General features: G+C 41.5%; 1 protein-coding gene across 1 annotated transcript; it reads left to right on the top strand.

Annotated features, from left to right (window-relative positions):
- Positions 1-13,062: 13,062 nt before the first annotated feature.
- On the top strand, positions 13,063-20,205 carry LOC118856227 (DLA class II histocompatibility antigen, DR-1 beta chain-like). Its single transcript, XM_036766385.1, has 6 exons — positions 13,063-13,274; positions 15,939-16,208; positions 16,590-16,865; positions 17,443-17,553; positions 18,035-18,058; positions 18,558-20,205. The coding sequence occupies exons 1-6, from the start codon at positions 13,175-13,177 to the stop codon at positions 18,569-18,571; spliced, it is 795 nt and encodes a 264-aa protein (XP_036622280.1). The 5' UTR covers positions 13,063-13,174; the 3' UTR covers positions 18,572-20,205.
- Positions 20,206-23,272: the final 3,067 nt, after the last annotated feature.

The raw sequence follows: 23,272 nt of genomic DNA, 5'->3' as shown, positions 1-23,272 counted from the left end.
AATATCAGCCAGAAAGGTCAAACTGATGATGAAAATTGGACAATTGCCTAAGAGAGAATATACTGTGGTCATTGTACCCATCCCTGAATAAATCATTGGAATAGATATATTGAGAGGCATGACTGAATTTACCTGAAGGTAGATACCACTTTGCAGTAAGAAAGACAGGAGTTAATGTAGTTTTAGTGGAAAAGTAAAAATGGACCCAATCACTTCACCTGAACCTTCTAAAGTAATTATTTTGAAGCAGTATTGTGTGTCAGGTGGGCAAGATGAAATTGCCAGTATTACAAAGGAATATGTTGAAGTGGGAGTGTTAGTCCCTACAACCACTTGATGGAATAACCCTGTCTGACCAGACCAAAAGTCAGATGAAACATGGAGAATGACAGTGGATTATAGACAACTGAATAAAGTGACTCTTCCCTTGTATACTGCTGTTCCGGATACTGTTGCTTTAATAGAAAGGATGCAGAAATATGATGGGACTTGGTATGCAGTTACTGATTTAGCCCATGCTTTCTTCATGATCCCAATAGACTCCAAACATTGGGACCAGATTGTCTTCACATGACAGGGCCAACAATATACTTTTACCCACCTTCCACAAGGATATTTGCATAACCCAACTATTTTTCATAGGATTGTGGCTGAACATTTGGATGAATTAAAGTTACCTGATATACAGCCTACCCAGCACATAGATGATATCATGATACAGGGAGAAAATGTAAAAGAAGTGGAGAAGAGTTTGTCACTTTTAATTGAGTATATGAAAAGCAAAGGATGGGAAATTAACCCTGCAAAGATTCAAGGGCCAGCTCAAATTGTAAAGTTTTGTTTATAATATGGAATAAAGGATTGTGAGAAATTCTCCCACAATCCTGACAAAAGATTCAAGATTTTCCTATCCCTACCAGCAAGAAAGAGGCCCAAAAGTTTATAGGAGTATTTGGATATTAGAGACACCATGTTCCACATCTTGGACAGATTTTGAAACCATTGTATAAAGTTCCTAGGAAAAAGCGTGAATTTGATTGGGAACTTGAGCAGAGTAAAACTTTTGAAGAAGCCAGGTCTGCTATACAATTGGTTCTAGATTTATGGCCTACGCAAAATGCCCCAGTGGAATTACAAGTGACTGTACAAGATGACTATGTGAATTGGAGTTTATGGTGAAACAACAAAGCAAAAATGTATCCTTAGGATTTTGGTCAAGGAAACTACCTTCATCTGGATTACAATGTACACCTTTTGAAAAGCAGTTGTTAGCTGCATATTGGGCTTTGGTGGAGACTGAACAACTGACTCTGAGCCATGAAGTGATATTAAGGCCTGGAATCCTAACTATGACTTGGATAATGAATACCCCAGGATCTCACAAAATTGGACACACGCAAAAAGCTAGCATAATTAAATGGAAATGGTATATTCAAAATAGATAGAGGCAGGAAAAAGTGGAGTTTCTGCTCTGCATGAATCTATCACAAGCATCAACATTGATGGAAATGACAAAACCCCTGAACCAAGGTACAATCCTTGGTAAAATGGAATGATGGATATGATGGATGACTGAAAAACAGAAGAAACATGCATGGTTTACAGAATGGACAGCAAAATATTTGGGCCATAAAAGACATTGGAAAGCAGTAGCCTATAACTCAAGTACTAAGAGAACTTTGGAAAGCACTGGGATAGGTAGAAATAGTCAGTACGCTGAACTTATGGCAGTACATCAAGCTATTAAAATAGAGAAAGGAAGACAGTGTCGTATATTCACTGATTTGTGGGCAGCAGCTAATGGGTTAGCTACATGGATGCCAATGTGGAAAAATCAAAATTGGGAAATTCATGGTAAACAAGTTTGGGGCAAAGAACTATGGGAGGATATATGGGGCATGTCTTTGGATACTAATTTGTCACTTTTTCCATGTAGATTCTCATGTGCCCCTCACTATGCCAGGACATGAGTACAATGCACATGCTGATCAACTAGCAAAGATTGCTATTGAACATATTGTCCCTACTCTGACACCAACTGATGATCTAGTACTAGCAAAATGGGTCCACCAAATGGTTGGGCATTTAGGGGTCCAGGCCGCACACTGGTGGGCACAAGAACTAGGTATTAGTATCTCTTACTCATTTTTATTTAATTAGTACTTGATATTTTAGTTTTCAACATTAATTTCCATAAGATTTTGAGTTACAAATTTTCTCCCCATTTCTACCCTCCCTCCCCATTCCAAGATGGCATATATTCAGATTGCCTCATTCACCAGTCAGCCTTCCCCTCTTTCACCCCACTCCCCCCCCAATACCCTTTCTTCTTACTTTCTTGTAGGGCAAGATAGATTTCTATGCCCCGTTCCTTATGTATCTTGTTTCCCAGCTGCATGCAAGAAAACAACTTTTAAAAAAATTTTTAAGCATCTGCTTTTAAAACTTTGAGTTCCAAATTCTATATTTCCTTCCATTCTATCCTGTCCCCCTTTATTCAATTTTCTCCCTTGACCCTGTCCCTTTTCAAAGGTGTTTGCTTTTGATTACCTCCTCCCCCATCTGCCCTCCCTTCTATCATCCCCCCTTTTTTATCCCCTTCCCCTTACTTTCCTGTGGAGTAAGATACCCAATTGAGTGTGTATATTATTCCCTCCTCAAGTCAAATCCGATGAGACTAAGATTCACTCATTCCCCCTCACCTACCCCCTCTTCCCTTTCTACAGAACTGCTTTTTCTTGCCACTTTTATGTGAGATAATTTACTCCACTCTATTTCTCCCTTTCTCCCTCTCTCAATATATTCCTCTCTCACCTCTTAAATTTATTTCAGTTTTTAGATATCATCCCTTCATATTCAACTCATCCTATGCCCTCTGTCTATATTCCCTTCAACTCCCCTAAAACTGAGAAAGGTCTCATGAATTACAGACATCATCTTTCCATGTAGGAATGTAAACATAACAGTTCAACTTTAGTAAGTCCCTTATGATTTCTCTTTCATGTTTACCTTTTCATGCTTCTCTTGATTCTTGTATTTGAAAGTCAAATTTTCTATTCAGCTCTGGTCTTTTCACTGAGAAAGCTGGAAAGTCCTCTATTTCATTGCAAAGCCATATTTTGCCTTGGAGCATGATACTCAGTTTTGCTGGGTAGGTGATTATTGGTTTTAATCCTAACTTCTTTGACCTCTGAAATATCTTGATGTAGAAGCTGCTAGATCTTGTGTTATCCTGATTGTGTTTCAACAATATTCAAATTGTTTCTTTCTGGCTGCTTGCAGTATTTTCTCCTTGACCTTGAAACTCTGGAATTTGGCAACAATACTCCTAGGAGTTTTCTTTTTGGGATCTATTTGAGGAGGCAATCAGTGGATTCTTTCAATTTCTATTTTACCCTCTGGTTCTAGTATATCAGGGCAGTTTTCCTTGATAATTTCTCAAAAGATGATATCTAGGCTCTTTTTTTTGATCATGGCTTTCATGTAGTCCAATAATTTTTAAATTATCTTTCCTGGATCTATTCTCCAGGTCAGTGGCTTTTCCAATGAGATATCTCACATTGTCTTCCATTTTTTTTATTCCTTTGGTTCTGTTTTATAATATCTTGGTTTCTCATGAAGTCATTAGCTTCCACTTGCTCCAATCTAATTTTTAAGGTGGTATTTTCTTCCGTGGTCTTTTGGACCTCCTTTTCCATTTGGCTAATTCTGCCTTTCAAGGCATTCTTCTCCTCATTGGCTTTTTGGAGCTCTTTTGACATTTAAGTTAGTCTATTTTTTAAGGTGTTATTTTCTTCAGTATTTTTGGGGTCTCCTTTAGCAAGTCATTGACTTGTTTTTCATGGTTTTCTTGTAGCCCCCTCATTTCTCTTCCCAATTTTTCCTCTACTTCTCTAACTTGCTTTTCCAACTCCTTTTTGATCTCTTCCATGGCCTAAGCTCAATTCATACTTTTCTTGGAAACTTTTGTTGTAGGCTCTTTGACTTTTTTTGACTTCTTTAGGCTGTATGTTTTGGTCTTCTTTGTCACCAAAGAAGGAATCTAGAGCTTGAGTTTGAGTCTGAGTTCTTTTTCACTGCCTGTTCATGTTCCCAACCAACTACTTGACCCTTGAGCTTTTTGTTGGGGTATGACTGCTTGTAGAGTAGAAAGTACTTTGTCCCAAGCTCTAGGGTCCAAGCACTGCTGTTTTCAGGGCTACTACTGTAATTCCACCATCAGCCCAGGCTCTGTCACTGCAGCATTCCTCCTCCCCCAAGAACTGTCAACCAGGACCGCTATACAGATCCCGGCAGGGCACAGCATGAGAATCTGCCTTTGTGCCCACAAAGCACTCCTTGTACTCCTGCTCTGATCTGCTGCTAGATTCCTCCCACCATGTGAGCCAGGGACTCAGGAAGCTGCTGATGCTGGCACTCTGGAGGTAGCCTCAGGAGCTTCCTGCTGCTTCTATGGCTACTGCAGCACCACTTCCTCCACCCCCAGAGCTGGGGATCAGCTGCTCTGAACTTGATCCCGCAGTTTCCCCCTAACCTGCTCTTTGGCTTTTGTGGGTTGAGAAGTCTGGTAACTGCCACAGCTCACTGTTCCATGGCCCCACGGCTTGTTCTAGTGTATTAGGAGGGCAGAGTTTATAATCTCAAAGAGGATCATAAACATGTCTGAAAGGTTCGGAACCGCCGGATATAAGAAACTCTCAAAGTAGAAGGCAGAAGAATCAAAACATATATTTAGGCTCCACAGTAACCAACCCATGAACCAGCAACCCCATTTTGATATATTGATCAAAAGCTTCCAGGCCCAATAAGTACGCCTTGAAAGAGTAACCAGGAGGCTACAGAGAAGCATGATTGCGTAAAGCAAAATCATGCTTCCCCCTCTATGGTAAAAAGATTACCCACTGTCCTGAAGTCTTTGTTCAGCTTCCTCCCGTAGGTCAGCTCTGCTACTGGCAGCTCCTGCTTCAGCTGTGGCTGTGGCTGTAGCAGCCTCTGGCTCCAACGGGAGCTGCTTTTAACCATCCAGCTTCTGCGGGGGTGTAAGGTACGCCGGGGAAAGCACAGGTTCTTTCAATCTGCTTAAGCAAGGTGAAGGGGTTGACCGGGAAAGCACAGGTTCTTTCCATCAGCTTAAGCAAGGGAAGCAAGGTGAAGGGGCCGACAAGCTTACTCCAGTCCAACATACAAACAGCATTCAGTTCAGGGGAAAAAGCCAAACTAGTCAAGGCCACTTGTTGACTAAGTGCTAAGGAGCCCATTTTTGGTTGCCAACACTTCCAGTTGGCTGATTCATGGTTTTGTCTGTCCCGGGGTGGCCTACACATGGAGGCCCTCCACTCTCAGCACCACATGATAGACCCTTTTCGGTGACCATCCAGGCTCTCCTGGGCTGGATACCTGTTTCCCTCTGCTATTTTGTAGGTTCTGCAGTTCTAGAATTTGTTTAGAGCCATTTTTTACAGGTGTTTGGAGGTATTTGGGAGGCAGCTTAAGCAAGTTCTTGCTTTCTAGCCACCATCTTGGCTCTGCCTTTTACTCATTTTTAAAGCAAGTAATAGAGGAATGTCATGTATGTCAGTTGGAAAAGGAACAGACTGTTCCTTGGGTAGTAACTGGGGAAATAGCAAGGGGAAAAGTTTCAGCCCAGATTTGGCAGATAGATTGTATTGAACCACTACCCCAAGATAAAGGACGTAAACTTATATGTACTTGTGCTGACACCTATGCAGGTATACTAGTGGCTTGTCCTTTTTAGAATGCAACCTAGAAAAATACTTGTAAGATTCCAGATATTATAAGTCTATATTATGGAACCCCAATTCAGATTCAAAGTGACAGTGGGTCACATTACAAAGGTAATGAGGTGAAGAAATATTATGTATTGAATAACATGGAGTAGATCTATCATATTGCATATTATCCACAAGCATCTGGATTGATACAAAGAATGAATAGATTGTTGAAAGAACAGTTAAGAAAGTTAAGTTCTAATAATTCATATCAACATTGGAAGGATAATTTGTTCACTGCTTTATGTAATTTCAATAATATACCATTAGGAGGAAGTACACCTCTAGCGAGAATGATGACCGTGAATTTGCAAATTAGAAAACAGCAAACACATAAGATACAAAATATTGAGTATTGGACTGTGAGGGAAGATGTCCCACCACTGTATCCAGGAATACCTGGTTCGGCAGGATATGATTTACATTGTTTAGAGAACTTTTGGTTGGATAGAAAAGAGGTAATAAAAATGTCTACTGGGATATGTATGAAAATCCCTAATAATCATTTTGGACAGATATTACCTTAACCAGGATTAGCAGCTCAGGGAATACATGTATTGGATGAAGTGATGGATTCTAGTCATCAAAGAGAAATTATTGTGACACTCCAGAATTTAGGTGAAGAACCTATACAGTTGTATAAAAATGATAAAATAGTTCAATTGATTATTATTCCTTCTGAAACAATACCTCTTGTGAAAACTGATGCTCCTTCCAAAATAACTATCAGAGGAAAGGAAGGATTTGATTCTACTGAATAAAACTGGGAGCTAACGTCTGGGTAAAATGGAAGGCAGATGATGTTCCAAAGGCTTCAGAAATTATAGCACATGGGAAAGATAACACTGTAACAGTAGTTTAACCAGGAGAAAATAATTATGAAATTGTACCCTTGACTCATGTATTCTGTTGTGAATAAGGTTATGGTAGTCTCTTTGTTTCTTTTTGGCTTTTGTTTATTAAATTTGTTTGTCAGATTTGTTTTTTGCAGGCTTAGGGCCATCCACCTGCAGATGTCTGATTGCGTAAGCCAGATGTCACCCTCTGATATGTTAAGATGTCACCTCTGGACCTGTCCACAACTGTGATGTGTCATCTCTGGACCTGGCACCAACTGAGTTCCAGATGCCACCTTGCTAAAGAAGTGACACCTCGAATAGGACTCTTTATCTTTTGGGGTAGGGACAGCTCTACATCCAATTTCAGCAGGAAGAAGCTTTGGAGGAGAAGATCTTTGCCCCTAACCCCAAAATTTTGGGCTCTGTTCATTTGAGGGGAGAATGATGACATTGTTTCATATACTTTTCATATGTTATCCCTGTTATATTGTTATGTAAAGTTCTGTTGACAGCAGTTATCCCAGAATTCCCATTGCTGTATGTAATGGATATGAAAGATCTTAGGCCCGAAACTACTAGCAATTTAGATTTGAAAATCTTTCCCACCCATTAACAGGCCATGTGACCTGCTTACGTCACAGGAAGCTTAAGTCACATGTAGTGGGAGGAGCTTCCTGACAAGAAAAGGAAGTTATGTGGTAGGAAATGCAGAGAGAGAGAGAGAGAGAGAGAGCAGTTATGGATGCTAATGGCTGCTAATTGCTGCCCTTGTAATTGTTAGACTGAACAAGCTCTCAGCTGTACTGTGAGTTTGTTGTGGGAAGACTCCAGCAGGGGACTGGAGAGGTTTTGGGATGGCCAGGCTCCAGGCTCTGATATTGTGTTTTAAGTTCCTTGCTGTTACGATGAAGTGGGCTAACTGGCTGTGGGAGCTGAACATTTGGTTATGGCATATGGTTCTCTGGTGCCTGAATAAATGTTATACCTCTTTTACCTTCTTTATGGAGAGTCTCTCATCCTTTAGGATACAGAACTACACAGGCATATTCACGATTATTGTTGATGCTGTGTTTATTGCCTTACTGTTACAGTATCAATGTGTACCAGTGGTGTGGTACTAACATTACTAAGAATACATATTCCTCAAATTATCAAAGTATAAGTATCTTATGCCTCTACCAAACTATAAGGATTACATAAACAAAGATGATGTCTTCTTAACCAAAATTTTGCATCTTGACCAACTTTTATAGACTTAGCTCTTCTCAGCAATACAGTGATCTAAGATGATTCCAGAAGACTCATGATGGAAAATGCTATATCCACATCCAGAGAAAGAACTATGAAGTCTGAATGCAGATCAAAGAATGCTGTCTTCTCTTTTTCCTCTTTCTCATATTTTTTTTTCCTTTTGTTGTGATTCTTCTTTCACAGCATGACTAATGTGGAAGTGTGCTTGATATGATTGTACATGTATGGCCTATATGGGATTGCTTGCTGTCTTGGGGAGAGGGGTGGGGAGGAAAAGAGGTAGAAAAAAATTGGAACTCAAAATTTTATGGAGGTTAATGTTAGAAACTGTATTTGCATGTAATGGGAAAAAATTAAATACTATTAAGTGGAAAAAATAAAATAAAATTTTTCATCTCTCCCAGTGCCTATCAAAATGTTCTCCCCCACAGCAAGCATTTAGCAAATGTTTTGAAGTAAGTTTTTGCTCAAATGAGGGAAGTAATGTTTACACTGTTCTCTATCCCACTCAGACCACATGTGAATATTGTGCTCAGTTCTGGAGCCTCATTTAAGGAAGTGCATCAACAACCTGGCACACATCCAGAGGACAACAAAAACAGTGAATAGACTGGAGACCAAGCCGTACACAGAGCAATTGAAGTAACTGGAAATGTTTACCTTGAGGACAGAGGCTGTCATGGGGAAGAATAAAAATGACTGGCATTTATATAATACTTTAGTGCTTGCAAAACAGTTTCAAGAACCACCAGGGTTGACTATTTGTCCTGTCACTGACTCCTAAGGTCCTCCAGGCCTTACCATTTGCCCTGCCTCTTTGCCCTCCAGACCCCCAGCACTGTCATCCACCTGCAGCTAAACTCTCAGTTATGCATTGTCTCCCCCAGGATATATGGGAGCTCCTTGCAAGCAGGGACTGTCTTGCTATTTCTGTTTGTTTCCATTGCAATTAGCATAATGTTTGGCACTTAATAAGTTTTTTTTTATTCATCCACTCATTATCAAATTTATGCCCCAAACAATCTCATTATGAGTAGAACCACATTATGGGTAGAATGAGGATCCAAGAGTTATGTGGCCAATGTCATGGATGAGATTTAAACTCAAGGTTTCTAGATTCTAAGTCCAACAGTTTCAAAGGAAGGAAAAAAGGAAGGGAGGAAGGAAGGAAGGAAGGAAGGAAGGAAGGAAGGAAGGAAGGAAGGAAGGAAGGAAAGGAGGAAGGAAGGATATTTATCAGCTAGATCAACCCTCACACATGTACTTCTAGGAATTCTGTGTGTCAGCATCCATTTAAAACCACTGATTGTAAGCCCCCATCAATATATTTGTTTCTGCTAGGCTAACCAGAGGGAATTCATCAGAAAAATGCATTAAGAGATAAAATGTAATATAATACAAGCCTCTCATTTTAAAGAAGCAGAAACTGAGTCCCAGACGATGGAATGACTTGCCAAAGGTAACAAATGTTGAAAGGACAATGTTAGAATAGGAACACACAGCCTCTGATTCAAATCCAGTTTTTTTCCCACTGCAGAAAAGTGCTTTTTATTAACTTAGAGCAAAAGAAATTTAATTTAAAAGAATATTAAATTAAATGAAAATGAAATATTCTCATATTTACAAGGGCCCAGTTACCACATTTTCAGTAGAGAATGTTATGCACAAGAGACAAATGTGACTAGGGAACATCCATGGAGGAACACTCATGGAGAGACATCCATATAAGAGACACATGTGACCAGGGCTTAAAAGAAGGGGAATATGTGCAGGAGATACATTCAGCCAAAGCAACATAATACAGAAACAGTTCTCAGTTCTGATTCTTCAGAGCTGAAAATATCCTGTAAATATGTAAGCACTGTTCTTGGTTAGTCTTTCAGCCTGTCTGCTACTCTCTGCTACCATCTACTGGAGGTACATTATCTTCCAGTCAGCCTCTTTCTTGCAGGAAAGAGTTGAGGTCTTGTCTAGGATTATGACCAGTCACACCTAGACTGGTGTTTTCAAAAATGACCCAAGTAATACCACTACTTTGTCTGTTTCCAAAGATAATTAGGGAAAGGGGAAAGTATATGTTCAAAAATGTTACAACATCTCTCTTTGTGGTGGCAAAGAACTAGAAATTGCAGGGATGCCCATCAATTAGGGAAGGGCTGAACAGGTTGTGCTATATGATTATTATGGAATACTACTGTGCTGTAAGAAATGATGAGCTCAATGATTTTAGAAAAAAACAGGGAAGGACTTTCACAAAATAATGAAGAGCCAAATGAGCAGAACCAAGAGAACATCATATGCAGTAATGGCAATATTGTTTTAAGAATGACTCTGAGCAAATAAGTAATTTTGAATATTATAAATACCCAAATTAACTATAAAGGACATATGAAGAAAGATGCTATCTGCATCCAGAGAAAGAACTGATAGTAATAAAAAAGAAATTTGCTTAATAAATTTGTTGTATATTTGAAAGGAATAGCAAGTTGTGCATAGTAGATTGGCAGTTTTCATCTTTTTTTGTTGTACTATGTTATGGAAATTTTTTATTTTATTACATAAATTTAAAAAAAATAAAACAATAACAAAACAAAAGCAAAACAAAAAACAACCCAAATGAGGATTAAGTACACTCCTTCCATTGACTCTGCTCTTTCTACAGACTTGTCCAACTACTTTAATCTAATTTGCATCTGAGTTATAGTCAACTATATCTTTTAACTTTCTCAATCTCCTGGTCCTGGGTTCCACTTTAGTAAACAGAAAAGTAGACCAGCAAGCTTCCAGTGGGAAGCTTTGTGGTAAAGTGGAAATAGCATAGGATTTGCCATCAGAAGACCTGGGTTTGAATGTAATTTGTGTGACCTTGGGCCAGTCACACCCTTTCTGAGCCTCAGTTACTCTATTATTAAAATTAGGGAGTTGGATTAGCTAACTTCTCAAGATCCCTTATTGTGCTCAATTTGTAATTTGATGATCCTACAAGGTAAATTATTTTCATAGGTACCTCTGATGCCTCTCACATTCTGTAAAAATCATTAGGGCTAAAGAGAACGGAAGATGATAAGAAGAGATTGTGAACTTTGCCCCACTTTCCCCATTTATCACCCTCAAAGAACCATCGCTTTTCTGTGCTCCTTTCTGGACAATACAAAACCATTACTTTATATGTGAAGGGATGAAATTGTTGTTGTTGATTCATTCATGATCCCATGGACCATATAATAGTAGGCCTTTTAATCCTCCACCATCTCTCAAAGTCTATCCAAGTTGATGTTTATTATTTCCATCATACTATCTGTCCATTTCATCCTCTGCCATCTTCTTTTTCCTTTGCCTTCTTCAGTCTTTCCTAACATCACGGTCTCTTCCAATGAGTCCCATCTTCTCATTATATGGCCAAAATGTTTAAGCTTCACCTTCACTATTTGCCTGAATTAATTTCTCTGAATATTGACTGATTTGAACTCCTTGCTGTCCAAGGGACTGTCAAAAGTCTTCTCCACAACTACAATTCAAAAGTGAAGATCCTGTGGTACTCAGCTTTCTTTGTAGTCCAGCTCTCACAGCCATGCATTGCTACTGGAAAAACCACAGTTTTGACTATATGGACCTTTCTTATTGCTTTTTATTATGTCCAGATTTGACATAGCTTTCCTTACAAGGAGCAAGTGATTTTTAATTTAATTTCATAGCTGTATCACCATCCGCAGTGATATTTGACCCTAAGACTATAAAATCTGACAGCTTCCATTTTTTTCACCCTCTATTTGCCCATAAGTGGTGGTACTAATTGCCAAGATCTTAGATTTTTCTTGTTTTTGTGTTTACGTTAAACTTCAAGCCAGTTTTTACACTCTCCTCTTTCGACCTCATCAAGAGACTTCTTAATTCCTCTTCACATCTGCCAGTAGGTGGCACTGTCTGAATATCTAAAATTGTTAATATTGCTTCTGGCAACCTTAAATTCAAGTTATGATTCATCCAGTCTGGCATTTTGCATGATATACTCTGCATATAACTTAAATAAATAAGGTGACAATATACAGCCTTGTCATACCCCTTTTCCAATCTTAAACCAATCAGTTGTTCCATGTTTGGTTCTAACTGTTGCTTCTTGGCCCACATGTAGGTTCTTTAGGAAACAAGTAAGATGATCTAGCACTCCCATCTTTCTGAGGGCTTGCAACTCCATCTACCTCATAAGTAACTCCTTTTCATTTTTTGTCCTTTTGTGTATTTACCTTTGTTTCTCAGTAAGAGGACATTTTAAAGATGTCAAGTCACTTATGTGGAAATGGATGTTTCAATATTTCATGAGGTGCGTTTCCTTTCTTGGGTAAGGATTTTCCAAATTTGCTCTTGAGGGAGCCTCAGAAACTTACTATCAGATCAGGCTTGAGCATCGAGAGACATCTGCAACCACATTTCATTATTCACTTATACCCATCGATATTTGACTAGCAAAGACAATTGTCCTCCTTCTTTTCTCTTTAACCTCAGATGAATATAAACTAATGCAGCTTCTACCAGGTAAAAACAGAGAGTAAAAGCAGCTCTGTCTGCATCTGGAGAAAAGTGTCTCAGGGACCCATGGTAACAGATTAGTCATACAGATGAATAATCAAGAATGGAAATAGTAGAAAATTGAGAATTCAAGAAGAGCTATGATTCCATAATTTTGAACTAATGTCTCACCTGTTATCTATGGAACACCTATGCTAAAATTCTCCTAGTACCATTGAATTGTTCTGATGTTACTATAAGCAAAGCACCTTGTAATCTGAAAGCATTAATATTCATGTAAAACATTATTATTATAAATCTATATATTTTTGAAAGAATGAATGAAGAACTGAGTAACCTTTTACTATGTTCAAAGCATTGTGTTAAGGGCTGGAGATACAATTATGCTCTCAAAGAATTCATATTCCTGTGGGATGCCTTTTAAAGACTAAAGAGGAGAGGCTAAAGATATAAGCAAAGCAAGACATGAATGAGGAAACAAGTTCACCTAGTAGGCCATAAGCGTTTAGATCTAGGGCACTTATTTCTTCTGCCAAGAAAAATGTCCTAGAAGGCCCTTTACAACAACTTGCTGCCTGGAGACAGATGACACAGCTCAGCTTTTAATGCTTATTGGTTCCTCTTTTAGTCACTGTTCTATGTTAGGAGACTTAAAGATACCAGCCAGGTCTTTTTCTCTAACAAGTGAGGTGCTAAGTCCTATTGATTGGCTTAGAGGCCATCCATCCTCCTGTTTGCTCATTCCCTTGATTCCTGCTCATCTCCAATATGGTTGATGTTTGGATCTCTGCTGGTTACTGGAAGATTGGTCTGTTGATGACATTGACGGTGTTGAGTCTATCTGCATCTTGGGCCAGGGACATCCCAGGTAAGTGCAGTAATACTGCTCCCTGTGTTTACCAAACAGGGTGTAGAGGGGCCTCAGTCTCCCAAGAAGAGAGGGGAAAATTTCTCCCATTAATTAATAGAGGTGACTGGTGAGACTGCATAGGGCTCTTTCCCCAGAAAAACAGCATGATCATTTTGGGGTAGATGGTGGAACAGGGAGCTATGTCAGAGTTCCAAAGACACCAAAGCCGTCTTTTCCACATGTGACATTTCTGTGGCCATGAAGAAGATAGTGGGACTGAGGGGACAGTTTGAGGACTGAGGAGGTTCCATGAGAAAATTCATCTCTCACCTGCACTACATCATCTGTGGCTTTCTCAATAGTCTGATTAGCCCTGTTCTGCAGATTTCTATCTTCAATCCATTGTTTACACCGATGCCAAACAATAGTCCTAGGCTTCTCACAAGCCTCTGTGCCTTCCCTTTGCCTCTAGGATCAATTCCCAGTTCCTCAGCCTGACATTTAAATTCCAGCCCAGCTCTCCAGGTCATTTTACTCTCCCCTGAACACTTCTCATTCCATTTGAACTGTTCTATCAGCTTTTCCCAGAATTTAACCCTCATCTCTCTGCTCCCAAGTGTTTGTATAAGCTGCTCCTCATCCTTAGAATGCCCTCCCTCCCCATCTCTGCCTTCTGAGCCTTGACACCCTTCAAGAAACAACTCAAATGCTTCATCCTCTATGAAAACTTTGTTGATCTCTCCAGGTTATGTTCTCTTTCCTCAGATTCCCTCATACGATTGTCTTTTGAATACATCTAATGGGGAATCCCTCTTTTACTCATTGTCCTTGTATCTGAAGTATCCTGGTACTACCAGATGAGAGGAAGCCAAAGATGAGGGTCAAGATCCCCTTGCCCTGTCTGTGTGTCCTAGTTCCTTACCTGAACTGTTCTGTCTGGTCACAGGGGAGGGACATAGCTCCAATCTAAGTGAGATGTGGGGACTTTGAAAAGAAACGGGATGAAGAGAGGAAGGAACAGACCTGTCCAGGGACCTAGAATATAGCATGTTGGGACTAGGGAATTTCTCCAAGATTCCTGGTTTCCAGTCAATCTTGGATTCCTCTTCTAAATATTTCAGCCAAGTCCACTCCGTCCCCCAAATCTGAACTTCTAGGCAAATGAAGTGATTCTCCTCAAATTTCTCTTACCTATTTGTCTATTCCTCTTCTTTGCCTGCCTCCCTCCTTTTTTTTGTATTATTGTTATCTAGATGTCTTTCTCCCCATTTTGGATTGTAAAGATGAAATGAATGGATTCTGTGGGGATATTTTTGCATTTCCAGGGCTTAAAAATGTTTCGCACATAGTAAGGACTTAATGATGTCACTCTGGGTTGAAAGCACCTTTTCTTAAGCACTAGACTTCTTCCTTAGATTCATCTTAGATTATACTAGTTACTCATTGAGCAAGACATTCCTTGAACTTAGCTTATTTTTCTTTTTTAAACCCTTCATTGATTTTTCTACCAATGTGGGATATTGACTGGAAGTTATCAAGCAAAATGGTTTTGGGGAAAAGATAACTGAGTCTGGAGTCAGAGGACTTGTGTTGCACCCCTAGCTGTGCCACTTACTAGCCTAGTGTCTTTGGGTAAGTCATTTTAACAGGCTGCTCCTCAGTTCCTTCCTTATATAAAAGTGGGGGATGGGACTAGGGGAACTTGAAGTAGGGTGGATAAGTAGGAATTTTTTCAAGTAGAATAGAAACAGTTGGGGTAGGGCAATCGTGTCCGTGTGAAGGACATTTGGCGGCCTGAGCAGTTGTTCTGGGAAATAGGGACAGGCTGCCCAGATTGCAAGGGTAGGGGTTTTGTCGGGGGCAGGAGGCTTGGTTCAGGCAGGAGGAAGGTCTTGGAAGAGAGTGAGGTCTTGATGGCCTGGGAGGGGCAGCTCTGCCCAGGACAGGGAGTGATCAGGAGGTGGATTTCCCAGAAGGAGGAGGGAGCTCAGCCCCTTCTCTTGTGTCTGGTCTCTGATACAACTTTCTGTGGCTCCCCTCACTTCCCATTCTCACCTTCTCCACATATGATGATTGTGCGTATGACTGAATATGTGTGTATGTGTGTTAAGGTTGCGTGAATGAGTATTGTGTGTGTGCGTGTGTATTGGTTGTATGTGAAGGTTTTGAGTGTGTGTGTGTATATGAGTGAATATGTGTGAGGGTTGAGTCTATGTGAATGTGTGTACCTGTGTTTGTGCCTGTATGAGTGAATATGTGTGTATGTAAAGGTTGTGTGACTAAGTAGTGTGTGTGTGTGTGTGTGTGTGTGTGTGTGTGTGTGTGTGTGTGTGTTGGGTGGGGCCAGAAGTAGGAAGCCACAAGCTATCCCATGTTTCCAGGATCGTGTCGGTAGGGAAAGAGCTGGCTCTCTGAGCCTCCGGACCCCAGCATGGCTCCCAATCCACCACGGCAGAGGGGGGAGGGGGAGGGGCAGGGGCGTGGCTTCACTGTCGTAGGATAGGCCGAATCCACGACATGTTCTCGGGCTCTGAGTGGGGAAGTGGAGCTGGGAGCCAAGGGCTCAGAGACCGAGGCGATGCCAGTGAGCAGTCAGGCACTGAAGGGGCGGTCCTGGCCTGGTCCCTGGGCCGCGGTTGGTCAGTGTGCCGGTGTCTGACGCTGCTCCGGGTCCTTCCGCAGAGGATTTCATGCGTCAGCACAAGGCTGAGTGTTACTTCACCAACGGCACGGAGCGGGTCCGGTTTGTGGAAAGATACATCTACAATGACCAGGAGGATGTCCGCTTCGACAGCGAAGTGGGGGAGTACGTGGCCGTGACGGAGCTGGGGCGGCCCGATGCTGAGTACTGGAACAGTCAGAAGGAGCTCCTGGAGGAAAAACGAGCCGAAGTGGACACACTGTGCAGACACAACTACGAGGCAGGCAAGTCCTTCACGGTGGACAGAAGAGGTGAGTGACCCCGACCCTCACGCCCTGACTTCCGGGGCCGTGACTGGGGGAGGGTGGGCCCCTGACCCCCGACCTGAGCGTGTGTCCTGAGCTGACCCAGTGGACGCTGGACCCCCGCCCCGCCTGCCCCGCGGCCTTCCTTCCCCTCCCCCACCGCGGACAGGACCACCCAAGGGGCTGCTGCCAAAGCCAGGCCGAGGGGACCCTGTGCTGACCCGGACAGCCCCCGATGGGGACCATGGGAGCCTGGGGGGGGGGCCTGACCCCGACCCTGGGACCTTGGACGGTGGAGAGCATCCCTGCGCGTGTGCTGGACAGGGCCTGGCAGCCCCAGGAAGTGCCTTCCCTGTCTCCTGACACCTTGTCCCTCTCTCTCCCCAGTCCAGCCCAGAGTGACCATCTCCCCCTCCAGGACGGAGGCCCTGCAGCACCTGCTGGTCTGCTCTGTCTCTGGCTTCTATCCAAGCAAGGTCAAGGTCACCTGGCTCAAGAATGGGCAGGAGGAGACGGCTGGGGTTGTGTCCACGGGTGTGATGCAACATGGAGACTGGACCTACCAGACCCTGGTGATGTTGGAAATGATGCCCCAGAGCAGAGATGTCTACACTTGCAGCGTGGAGCATGCCAGCCTACAGAGCCCCATCAGGGTGGAATGGAGTGAGAGCCAGCTCCCTTACTCTGTGCCCAGACTGCCCCCGCCCTGCAGCCCCAGGACGGGAAGCTCTGTATCTGTGGAGGTCCTTCAGTGAATGTTCCCACAGACCCCCTCCCTATGCTCTGGATCATATGCATCCCACTCCCTCTCCCAACATAGCATCCTGACTGGAGCATTGAGCTAGCACCCACAGAACCCTGATTGTGGAAACATGTATTTCTCAACAGAATATTAGTCCATCCTGTCCTGGGGATCCAAGATTCCCTTGACTGTCCCTTTGCTGGGAGACAGATCATACCTCTGGGAATTCATTTTTATATGCTTCTGGGATCAAGAAATGGGAAATGTCCTCAAAAAAGCAGTCATTCTCCCTGCCCCCAACCCTGAAATCCCTTGACCTTTTTCCTTCCATTTCTCACTCAGTTGGAGTTGGAGCAGGTATCCAGGGTTCTGTCCCTTCTTACCTCATGATTTCTTAGTGCCCCCCAAACCAGGCTGGGCTCTGAGGTTTTAGGTCACTGACTGAGGGTGGGATGGAGAGGACTGAGAAGTGATGGACCCAAGGCATGTTCTCTGCAGGGGCACAGTCTGAATCTGCCCGGAGCAAACTGCTGAGTGGCATTGGAGGCTTTGTCCTGGGGCTGATCTTCCTTGGGGTAGGACTGATCATCCACCTGAAGAACCAGAAAGGTGAGGAGCATGTAGGAAGAGGGTTTGGCTCCATAGAACTCAGGCCATGGGGGAAGATCCATCACTACTGGGCCAGGGGCTCTGGCTTTGGCCCCAGTTCCTGCCTCTTACCTCATAGAAGGAACTTATCCCAGTCTTTCACATTCAAAGCCAAGGGCTAGGAGACATTGGGATCAATATTTCCCAAACCAAAGCCAACCTGGAGTAGGAGGATTGAGTGACAGAGGGGTATAGTGAGAGCCAAATGCTGGACCTGACAAGGAGAGAGGAGACTCCTCAGGCTTTTATAGCCATGAACTTTCCCTTCCCTTTTGTTATGATGAGAATTCCTCAGACTTAATGGGGTTACAGTTTAGGATCCCTCATACTGGGGTGGTAGATGAGCATTCTGACTCTAGGGTTGAAATCCTCCCCACTCTAAGGAATTGACTCTATGTGACCTTGTATTTTTCTCTTTCTCATTCTTCCCCTGCCTCCTCAGGACGCACTGGGCCTCAGCCTGCAGGTAATATCTCTTTTCCTTTGTGGCCAAGGATCATGATTCTCCATCTCTGAGCTCACAGACTATAGAAATGGGTGTGACTTTGGTTCTGTATCTCTCTTGCTAGGCTCTTTGCTCCCTAACTAGGGCATCATCGGCTCCTTAGAATGTGAGGGGAAGTGGTAGAATGGCTGATATTTTACCCTATTGCTACTAGAAATTTCCAGGACTATTCTCTAAATATCCCATGATTCTGCAGAAGTCCTGCTTCAGGCAGTATCCCTTCCCTTTGGGATCAGAGTTTTCAGAGACACACTCAGGATTGCAGGGGGCAGGAGAAGAGGAAAAATCTACTTTTTAATAAGAAAAATGGGTAAATCTCTTTTGGTAGTGATCCAAGGGCACAGGAAGGGTTAATGGGAACTCCACCTCCAAGACATCATTAGACTTCCCTCCTCCTTGGAGAAGAAGAAATGCTTCTCATGGATCCTGTAGCCCATAATGACTCTCTTCTTCCCTGCAGGCCTGCTGAGGTGAACCTTAGGATTCTGTCCTTCAAAGAGAGTGCTCCCATCATCCTGTCCAGGGTCCCCAATCATCCAGGAGGGAGAAGCAATTCAGTCATTGTCCTGGAGCCAGCATTCTCCTCTGCCTGGAGTCCAGTTGCTATCCTCCTTTTCCCAAAAGACCCTGTATTTTCCACCTTCTATTCTGGATGTTTTCTATACTCTGTTGGTGCAGGGGCTCAGGGAGAAGGAAATCTGCTTCTACTGTCCCCATACAGACTCCCTCTTAGTTACACTGCTACCCTTTCTGCATTAACCCTATTTTTTCTGTTTTCTTCCTTAATAAATAAGGTCTCATCTCTATCATTCATTGTGCCCCTGGGACTGCTGAAGAAGCCATATTAAGAAAAACGAGGAGGGGATGGAAAAGGGCCCTTCTCTGTACAAGGGGAAGGAAGAGGCATCTGATAAAAGGAGGCTGGGACTGAGACCCAGCCTACCTCCAGTGTCACAAGCTGCAGCTGGCCATGCCTTGGTCCTTTGTATCCTACATGGTTCTTACCATAGTACTTTGTATACAGTCAGTGCTTAAGAATTCTTAGTTGAATGAAAGGATTGTATGAGAAAGGGGCCCCCTGCTATGTCTATCAACATTCCCTTTGTTATTCCATGGAATTGAGAGGATGTCTTAAGTGGGAAAAGCTGAGTAAACCCACGTTGGTTTAAAATTTTTCTTTCTACTGAAGGTGGTTCACCATTTCTGTTTCAGTCACTTATTTGCAGGCCGAGGTGTCCAGGCTCTTTAAATGTTCTCCTAGGACCGAGAGGATTTCATGTGTAAAAGAAGTGACCCACTTCCTTCTGACCAGCCAGCTTAATTTCTGTCTTTTTTCTGCTTATTCAGTCCTCCTTTCCCTCAGCTGAGGCCTCTTGCCTCAACTGATAGAAGTAGTTCAAATCCAGTCAACATTAAGCACCTACGATTAAGGCCCTACTTAGGAAGGTCCTAGAGATTCTCATATGGAAAATGACAGTTTTTACTTTCTAGAAGGGATACTTTTACCTGGGAGATTGGGGTCAACTTCATGGAGGAGGAGGCATCTGAGGTGGATTTTTGAAGGAAGAGAGAGATGGATTTGGGAATATATTGGGGTTGGGAGCAGGGAGAAGGGAAGATGATATTTATTCCAGGCAGAAGAGCAGTGTAGGCTTTGATTAGGCTTTCTGTGTGGATATAACAAAAATAAAGGATTAAAAAGTTTACCAGTTTGATTAGAATATAGAATTTTGAGAGATGGTATAGAATCATGGTACACAGATATTTTAGAGGCCTTGCCAGTCTGTCAGCCATTTAATTTGTATATAGTAGGTGATGGAAAGCCACTCAAGATTTCTCACTTTAACCCATCTTAAATTAAACTTAATTAAGCATGGAAATACCCCTACTAAAGGTGACCAAATAGTGTAGGTTGAGTTAAAGACAAATGACAAGTTTTATATTTTGTCTAGGACTGGCCCTTCTATCCCAAATTTTATCTACTTGAAAAGTTAATACCTTGTTGGCAGTTATAGAAATTAATTCATTTCAGCAAGATATATTTTTTCTTTTTTGCCTCAATTTCCAATTACATGTAAAGATAGTATTAAACATTCACTTCTATAAGATTCTGAGTTCCAAATTTTTTTCACTCTTCCTCCCTCCTCTTTTCTCCCCTGCCCAAGACAACAAGCAGTCTGATATAGGTGACTCATGTACAATCATATTAAACACATTTCCACATTAGTCATGTTGTGAAAAAAGAATCAGAACAAAGGGGAAAACCACTAGAAGGAAAATACAACAAAAAAGTGAAAATAGTGTGCTTTGATCTATATTCAGACTCCATAGTTCTTTCTCTGGGTATGGATGGCATTTTCCATCATAAGCCTTTTGGAATTGTATTGGATCATTATTTTACTGAAAAAAGCCAAGTCTATCAAAGTTGATCAATGCACAGTGTTACTGTCACTATGTACAATGTTATCCTGGTTCTGTTCATTTCACTCAGCATCATTTCATACAAGTCCAGGTTTTTCTAAAATCCACCTGCTCATCATTTCTTATAGCACAATAGTATTCCATTACATTTTTATACCACAATTTGTTCAGCCATTCCCCAATTGATGGGCATACTCTCCATTTCTAATTCTTTACCACTACAAAAAGACATGCGATAAACATTTTTGTACATGTGGGTCCTTTTTCATTTTTCATGATATCTTTGGGACACAGACTTATGGTATTGCTGGGTCAAATGCACATTTTTATAGCCCATTTGGTGTACTTCCAAATTGCTCTACAGAATGGTTGGGTCAGTTCACAACTCCACCAATGATGCATTAGTGTTCCAATTTTCCCACATTTCTTCTCCAACATTTATCATTTTCTTTTTGTGACATATTAGCCAATCAGATAGGTGTGAAGTGGTACTTCAGAATTGTTTAATTTGCATTACTACAATCAATAGTGACTTAGAGTACTTCTTCATAGGCCTATAGATAGCTTTGATTTCTTCACTGAAAAACTTCCAGTTTTTCCTTTGACCATTTATCAATTGGGGAATGACTTGTATTCTTATAAATTTGACTCAGTTCTCTGATTTTAAGAATGAGGTTTTTATCAGATATACTGGCAGTAAAAATTGTTTCCTAGCTTTCTGTTTTCCTTCTCATGTTGGTTGCATCGTCTTTTTATATTTTTGTTGTTGTTGTTTTTAATTTAATTTAATTTATTTAATACATTTAGTTTTCAGCAGTGATTTTCACAGGAGTTTGAATTGTGAATTTTCTCCCCATTTCTACCCTCCCCCCCACTCCAAGATGGCACATTTTCTGGTTGCCCTGTTCCCCAGGCAGCCCTCCCTTCTGTCACCCCACTCCCTTCCCATCCTCTTTTCCCTTCCTTTCTTGTGCAAGACAAATTTCTATGCCCCTTAGCTGTGTATCTTATTTCCTAGTTGCATGCAGAAACTTTTCTTTTTTTGTTTTTGAACATCTGTTTTTAAAACTTTGAGTTCCAAGTTCTCTCCCCTCTTCCCTCCCCACCCACCCTCCCTAAGAAGGCAAGCAATTCAACATAGGCCACATGTGTATCATTATGTAAAACCCTTCCACAATACTCATGTTGTGAAAGACTAACTATATTTTACTCCTTCCTAAACTATCCCCCTTTATTGAATTTTCTCCCTTGACACTGTCCCTTTTCAAAAGTGTTTGCTTTTGACTACCTCCTCCCCCTATTTACCCTGCCTTCTATCATCCCCCCTTTTTTATCTTCTTCCTCCTTCTTTCCTGTGGTGTAAGATACTCAATTGAGTGTGTATGGTATTCCCTCCTCAGGTCAAATCTGACGAGAGCAAGATTCACTCATTCCCCCTCACCTGCCCCCTCTTCCCTTTCTACAGAACTGCTTTTTCTTGCCACTTTTATGTGAGATAATTTACCCCATTCTATCTCTCTCTTTCTCCCTCTCTCAATATATTCCTCTCTCATCCCTTAATTTGATTTTTTTAGATATCATCCCTTCACATTCAACTCACCCTGTGCCCTCTGTCTCTGTCTCTCTGTCTCTGTCTCTCTCTCTGTCTCTCTCTGTCTCTCTCTCTCTCTCTCTCTCTCTCTGTGTGTGTCTCTCTGTCTCTCTCTCTATGTGTATATATATATATATATATACACCTACATATATACATACACACACATACACACACACTATATATATGTATATGTATATATAATATATATATGCATATTCCCTTCAGCTACCCTAATACTGAGGTCTCATGAATCATACACATCCTCTTTCCAAGTAAGAATGTAAACAAAACAGTTCAACTTTAGTAAGTCCCTTGTGATTTCTCTTTCTCGTTTACCTTTTCATGCTTCTCTTGATTCTTGTGTTTGAAAGTCAAATTTTCTGTTCAGCTCTGGTCTTTTCACTGAGAAAGCTGGAAAGTCCTCTATTTTATTGAAAATCCATATTTTGCTTTGGAGCATGATACTCAGTTTTGCTGGGTAGGTGATTCTTGGTTTTAATACTAGCTCCATTGACCTCCAGAATATCATATTCCAAGCCCTTTGATCCCTTAAGGTAGAAGCTGCCAGAACTTGTGTTATTCTGATTGTGTTTCCACAATACTGAAATTGTTTCTTTCTGGCTACTTGCAGTATTTTCTCCTTGATCTGGGAGTCCTGAAATTTGGCAACAATATTCCTAGGAGTTTTCTTTTTGGGATTTTTTTGAGGAGGTGATTGGTGGATTCTTTCAATTTCTATCTTACCCTCTGGCTCTAGAATATCAGGGCAGTTCTCCTTGATAATTTCTTGAAAGATGATATCTAGGCTCTTTATTTGATCATGGCTTTCAGGTAGTCCAATAATTTTTAAATTATCTCTCCTGGATCTATTTTCTAGGTCAGTGGTTTTTCCAATGAGATATTTCACATTGTCTTCTATTTTTTCATTCCTTTGGTTCTGTTTTATAATATCTTGATTTCTCATAAAGTCACTAGCTTCCACTTGCTCCAATCTAATTTTTAAGGTGGTATTTCCTTCAGTGGTCTTTTGGACTTCCTTTTCCATTTGACTAATTCTGCCTTTCAAAGCATTCTTCTTCTGATTGGCTTTTTGGAGCTCTTTTGCCATTTGAGTTAGTCTATTTTTTAAAGTGTTGTTTTCTTCAATATTTTTTTCAGTA

Source organism: Trichosurus vulpecula, chromosome 7, assembly GCF_011100635.1.
Source record: "Trichosurus vulpecula isolate mTriVul1 chromosome 7, mTriVul1.pri, whole genome shotgun sequence".
NCBI classification, from domain to species: domain Eukaryota; kingdom Metazoa; phylum Chordata; class Mammalia; order Diprotodontia; family Phalangeridae; genus Trichosurus; species Trichosurus vulpecula.
Note: the sequence above shows the minus strand (reverse complement) of the source record. Positions and strands in the feature narration are given on the sequence as shown.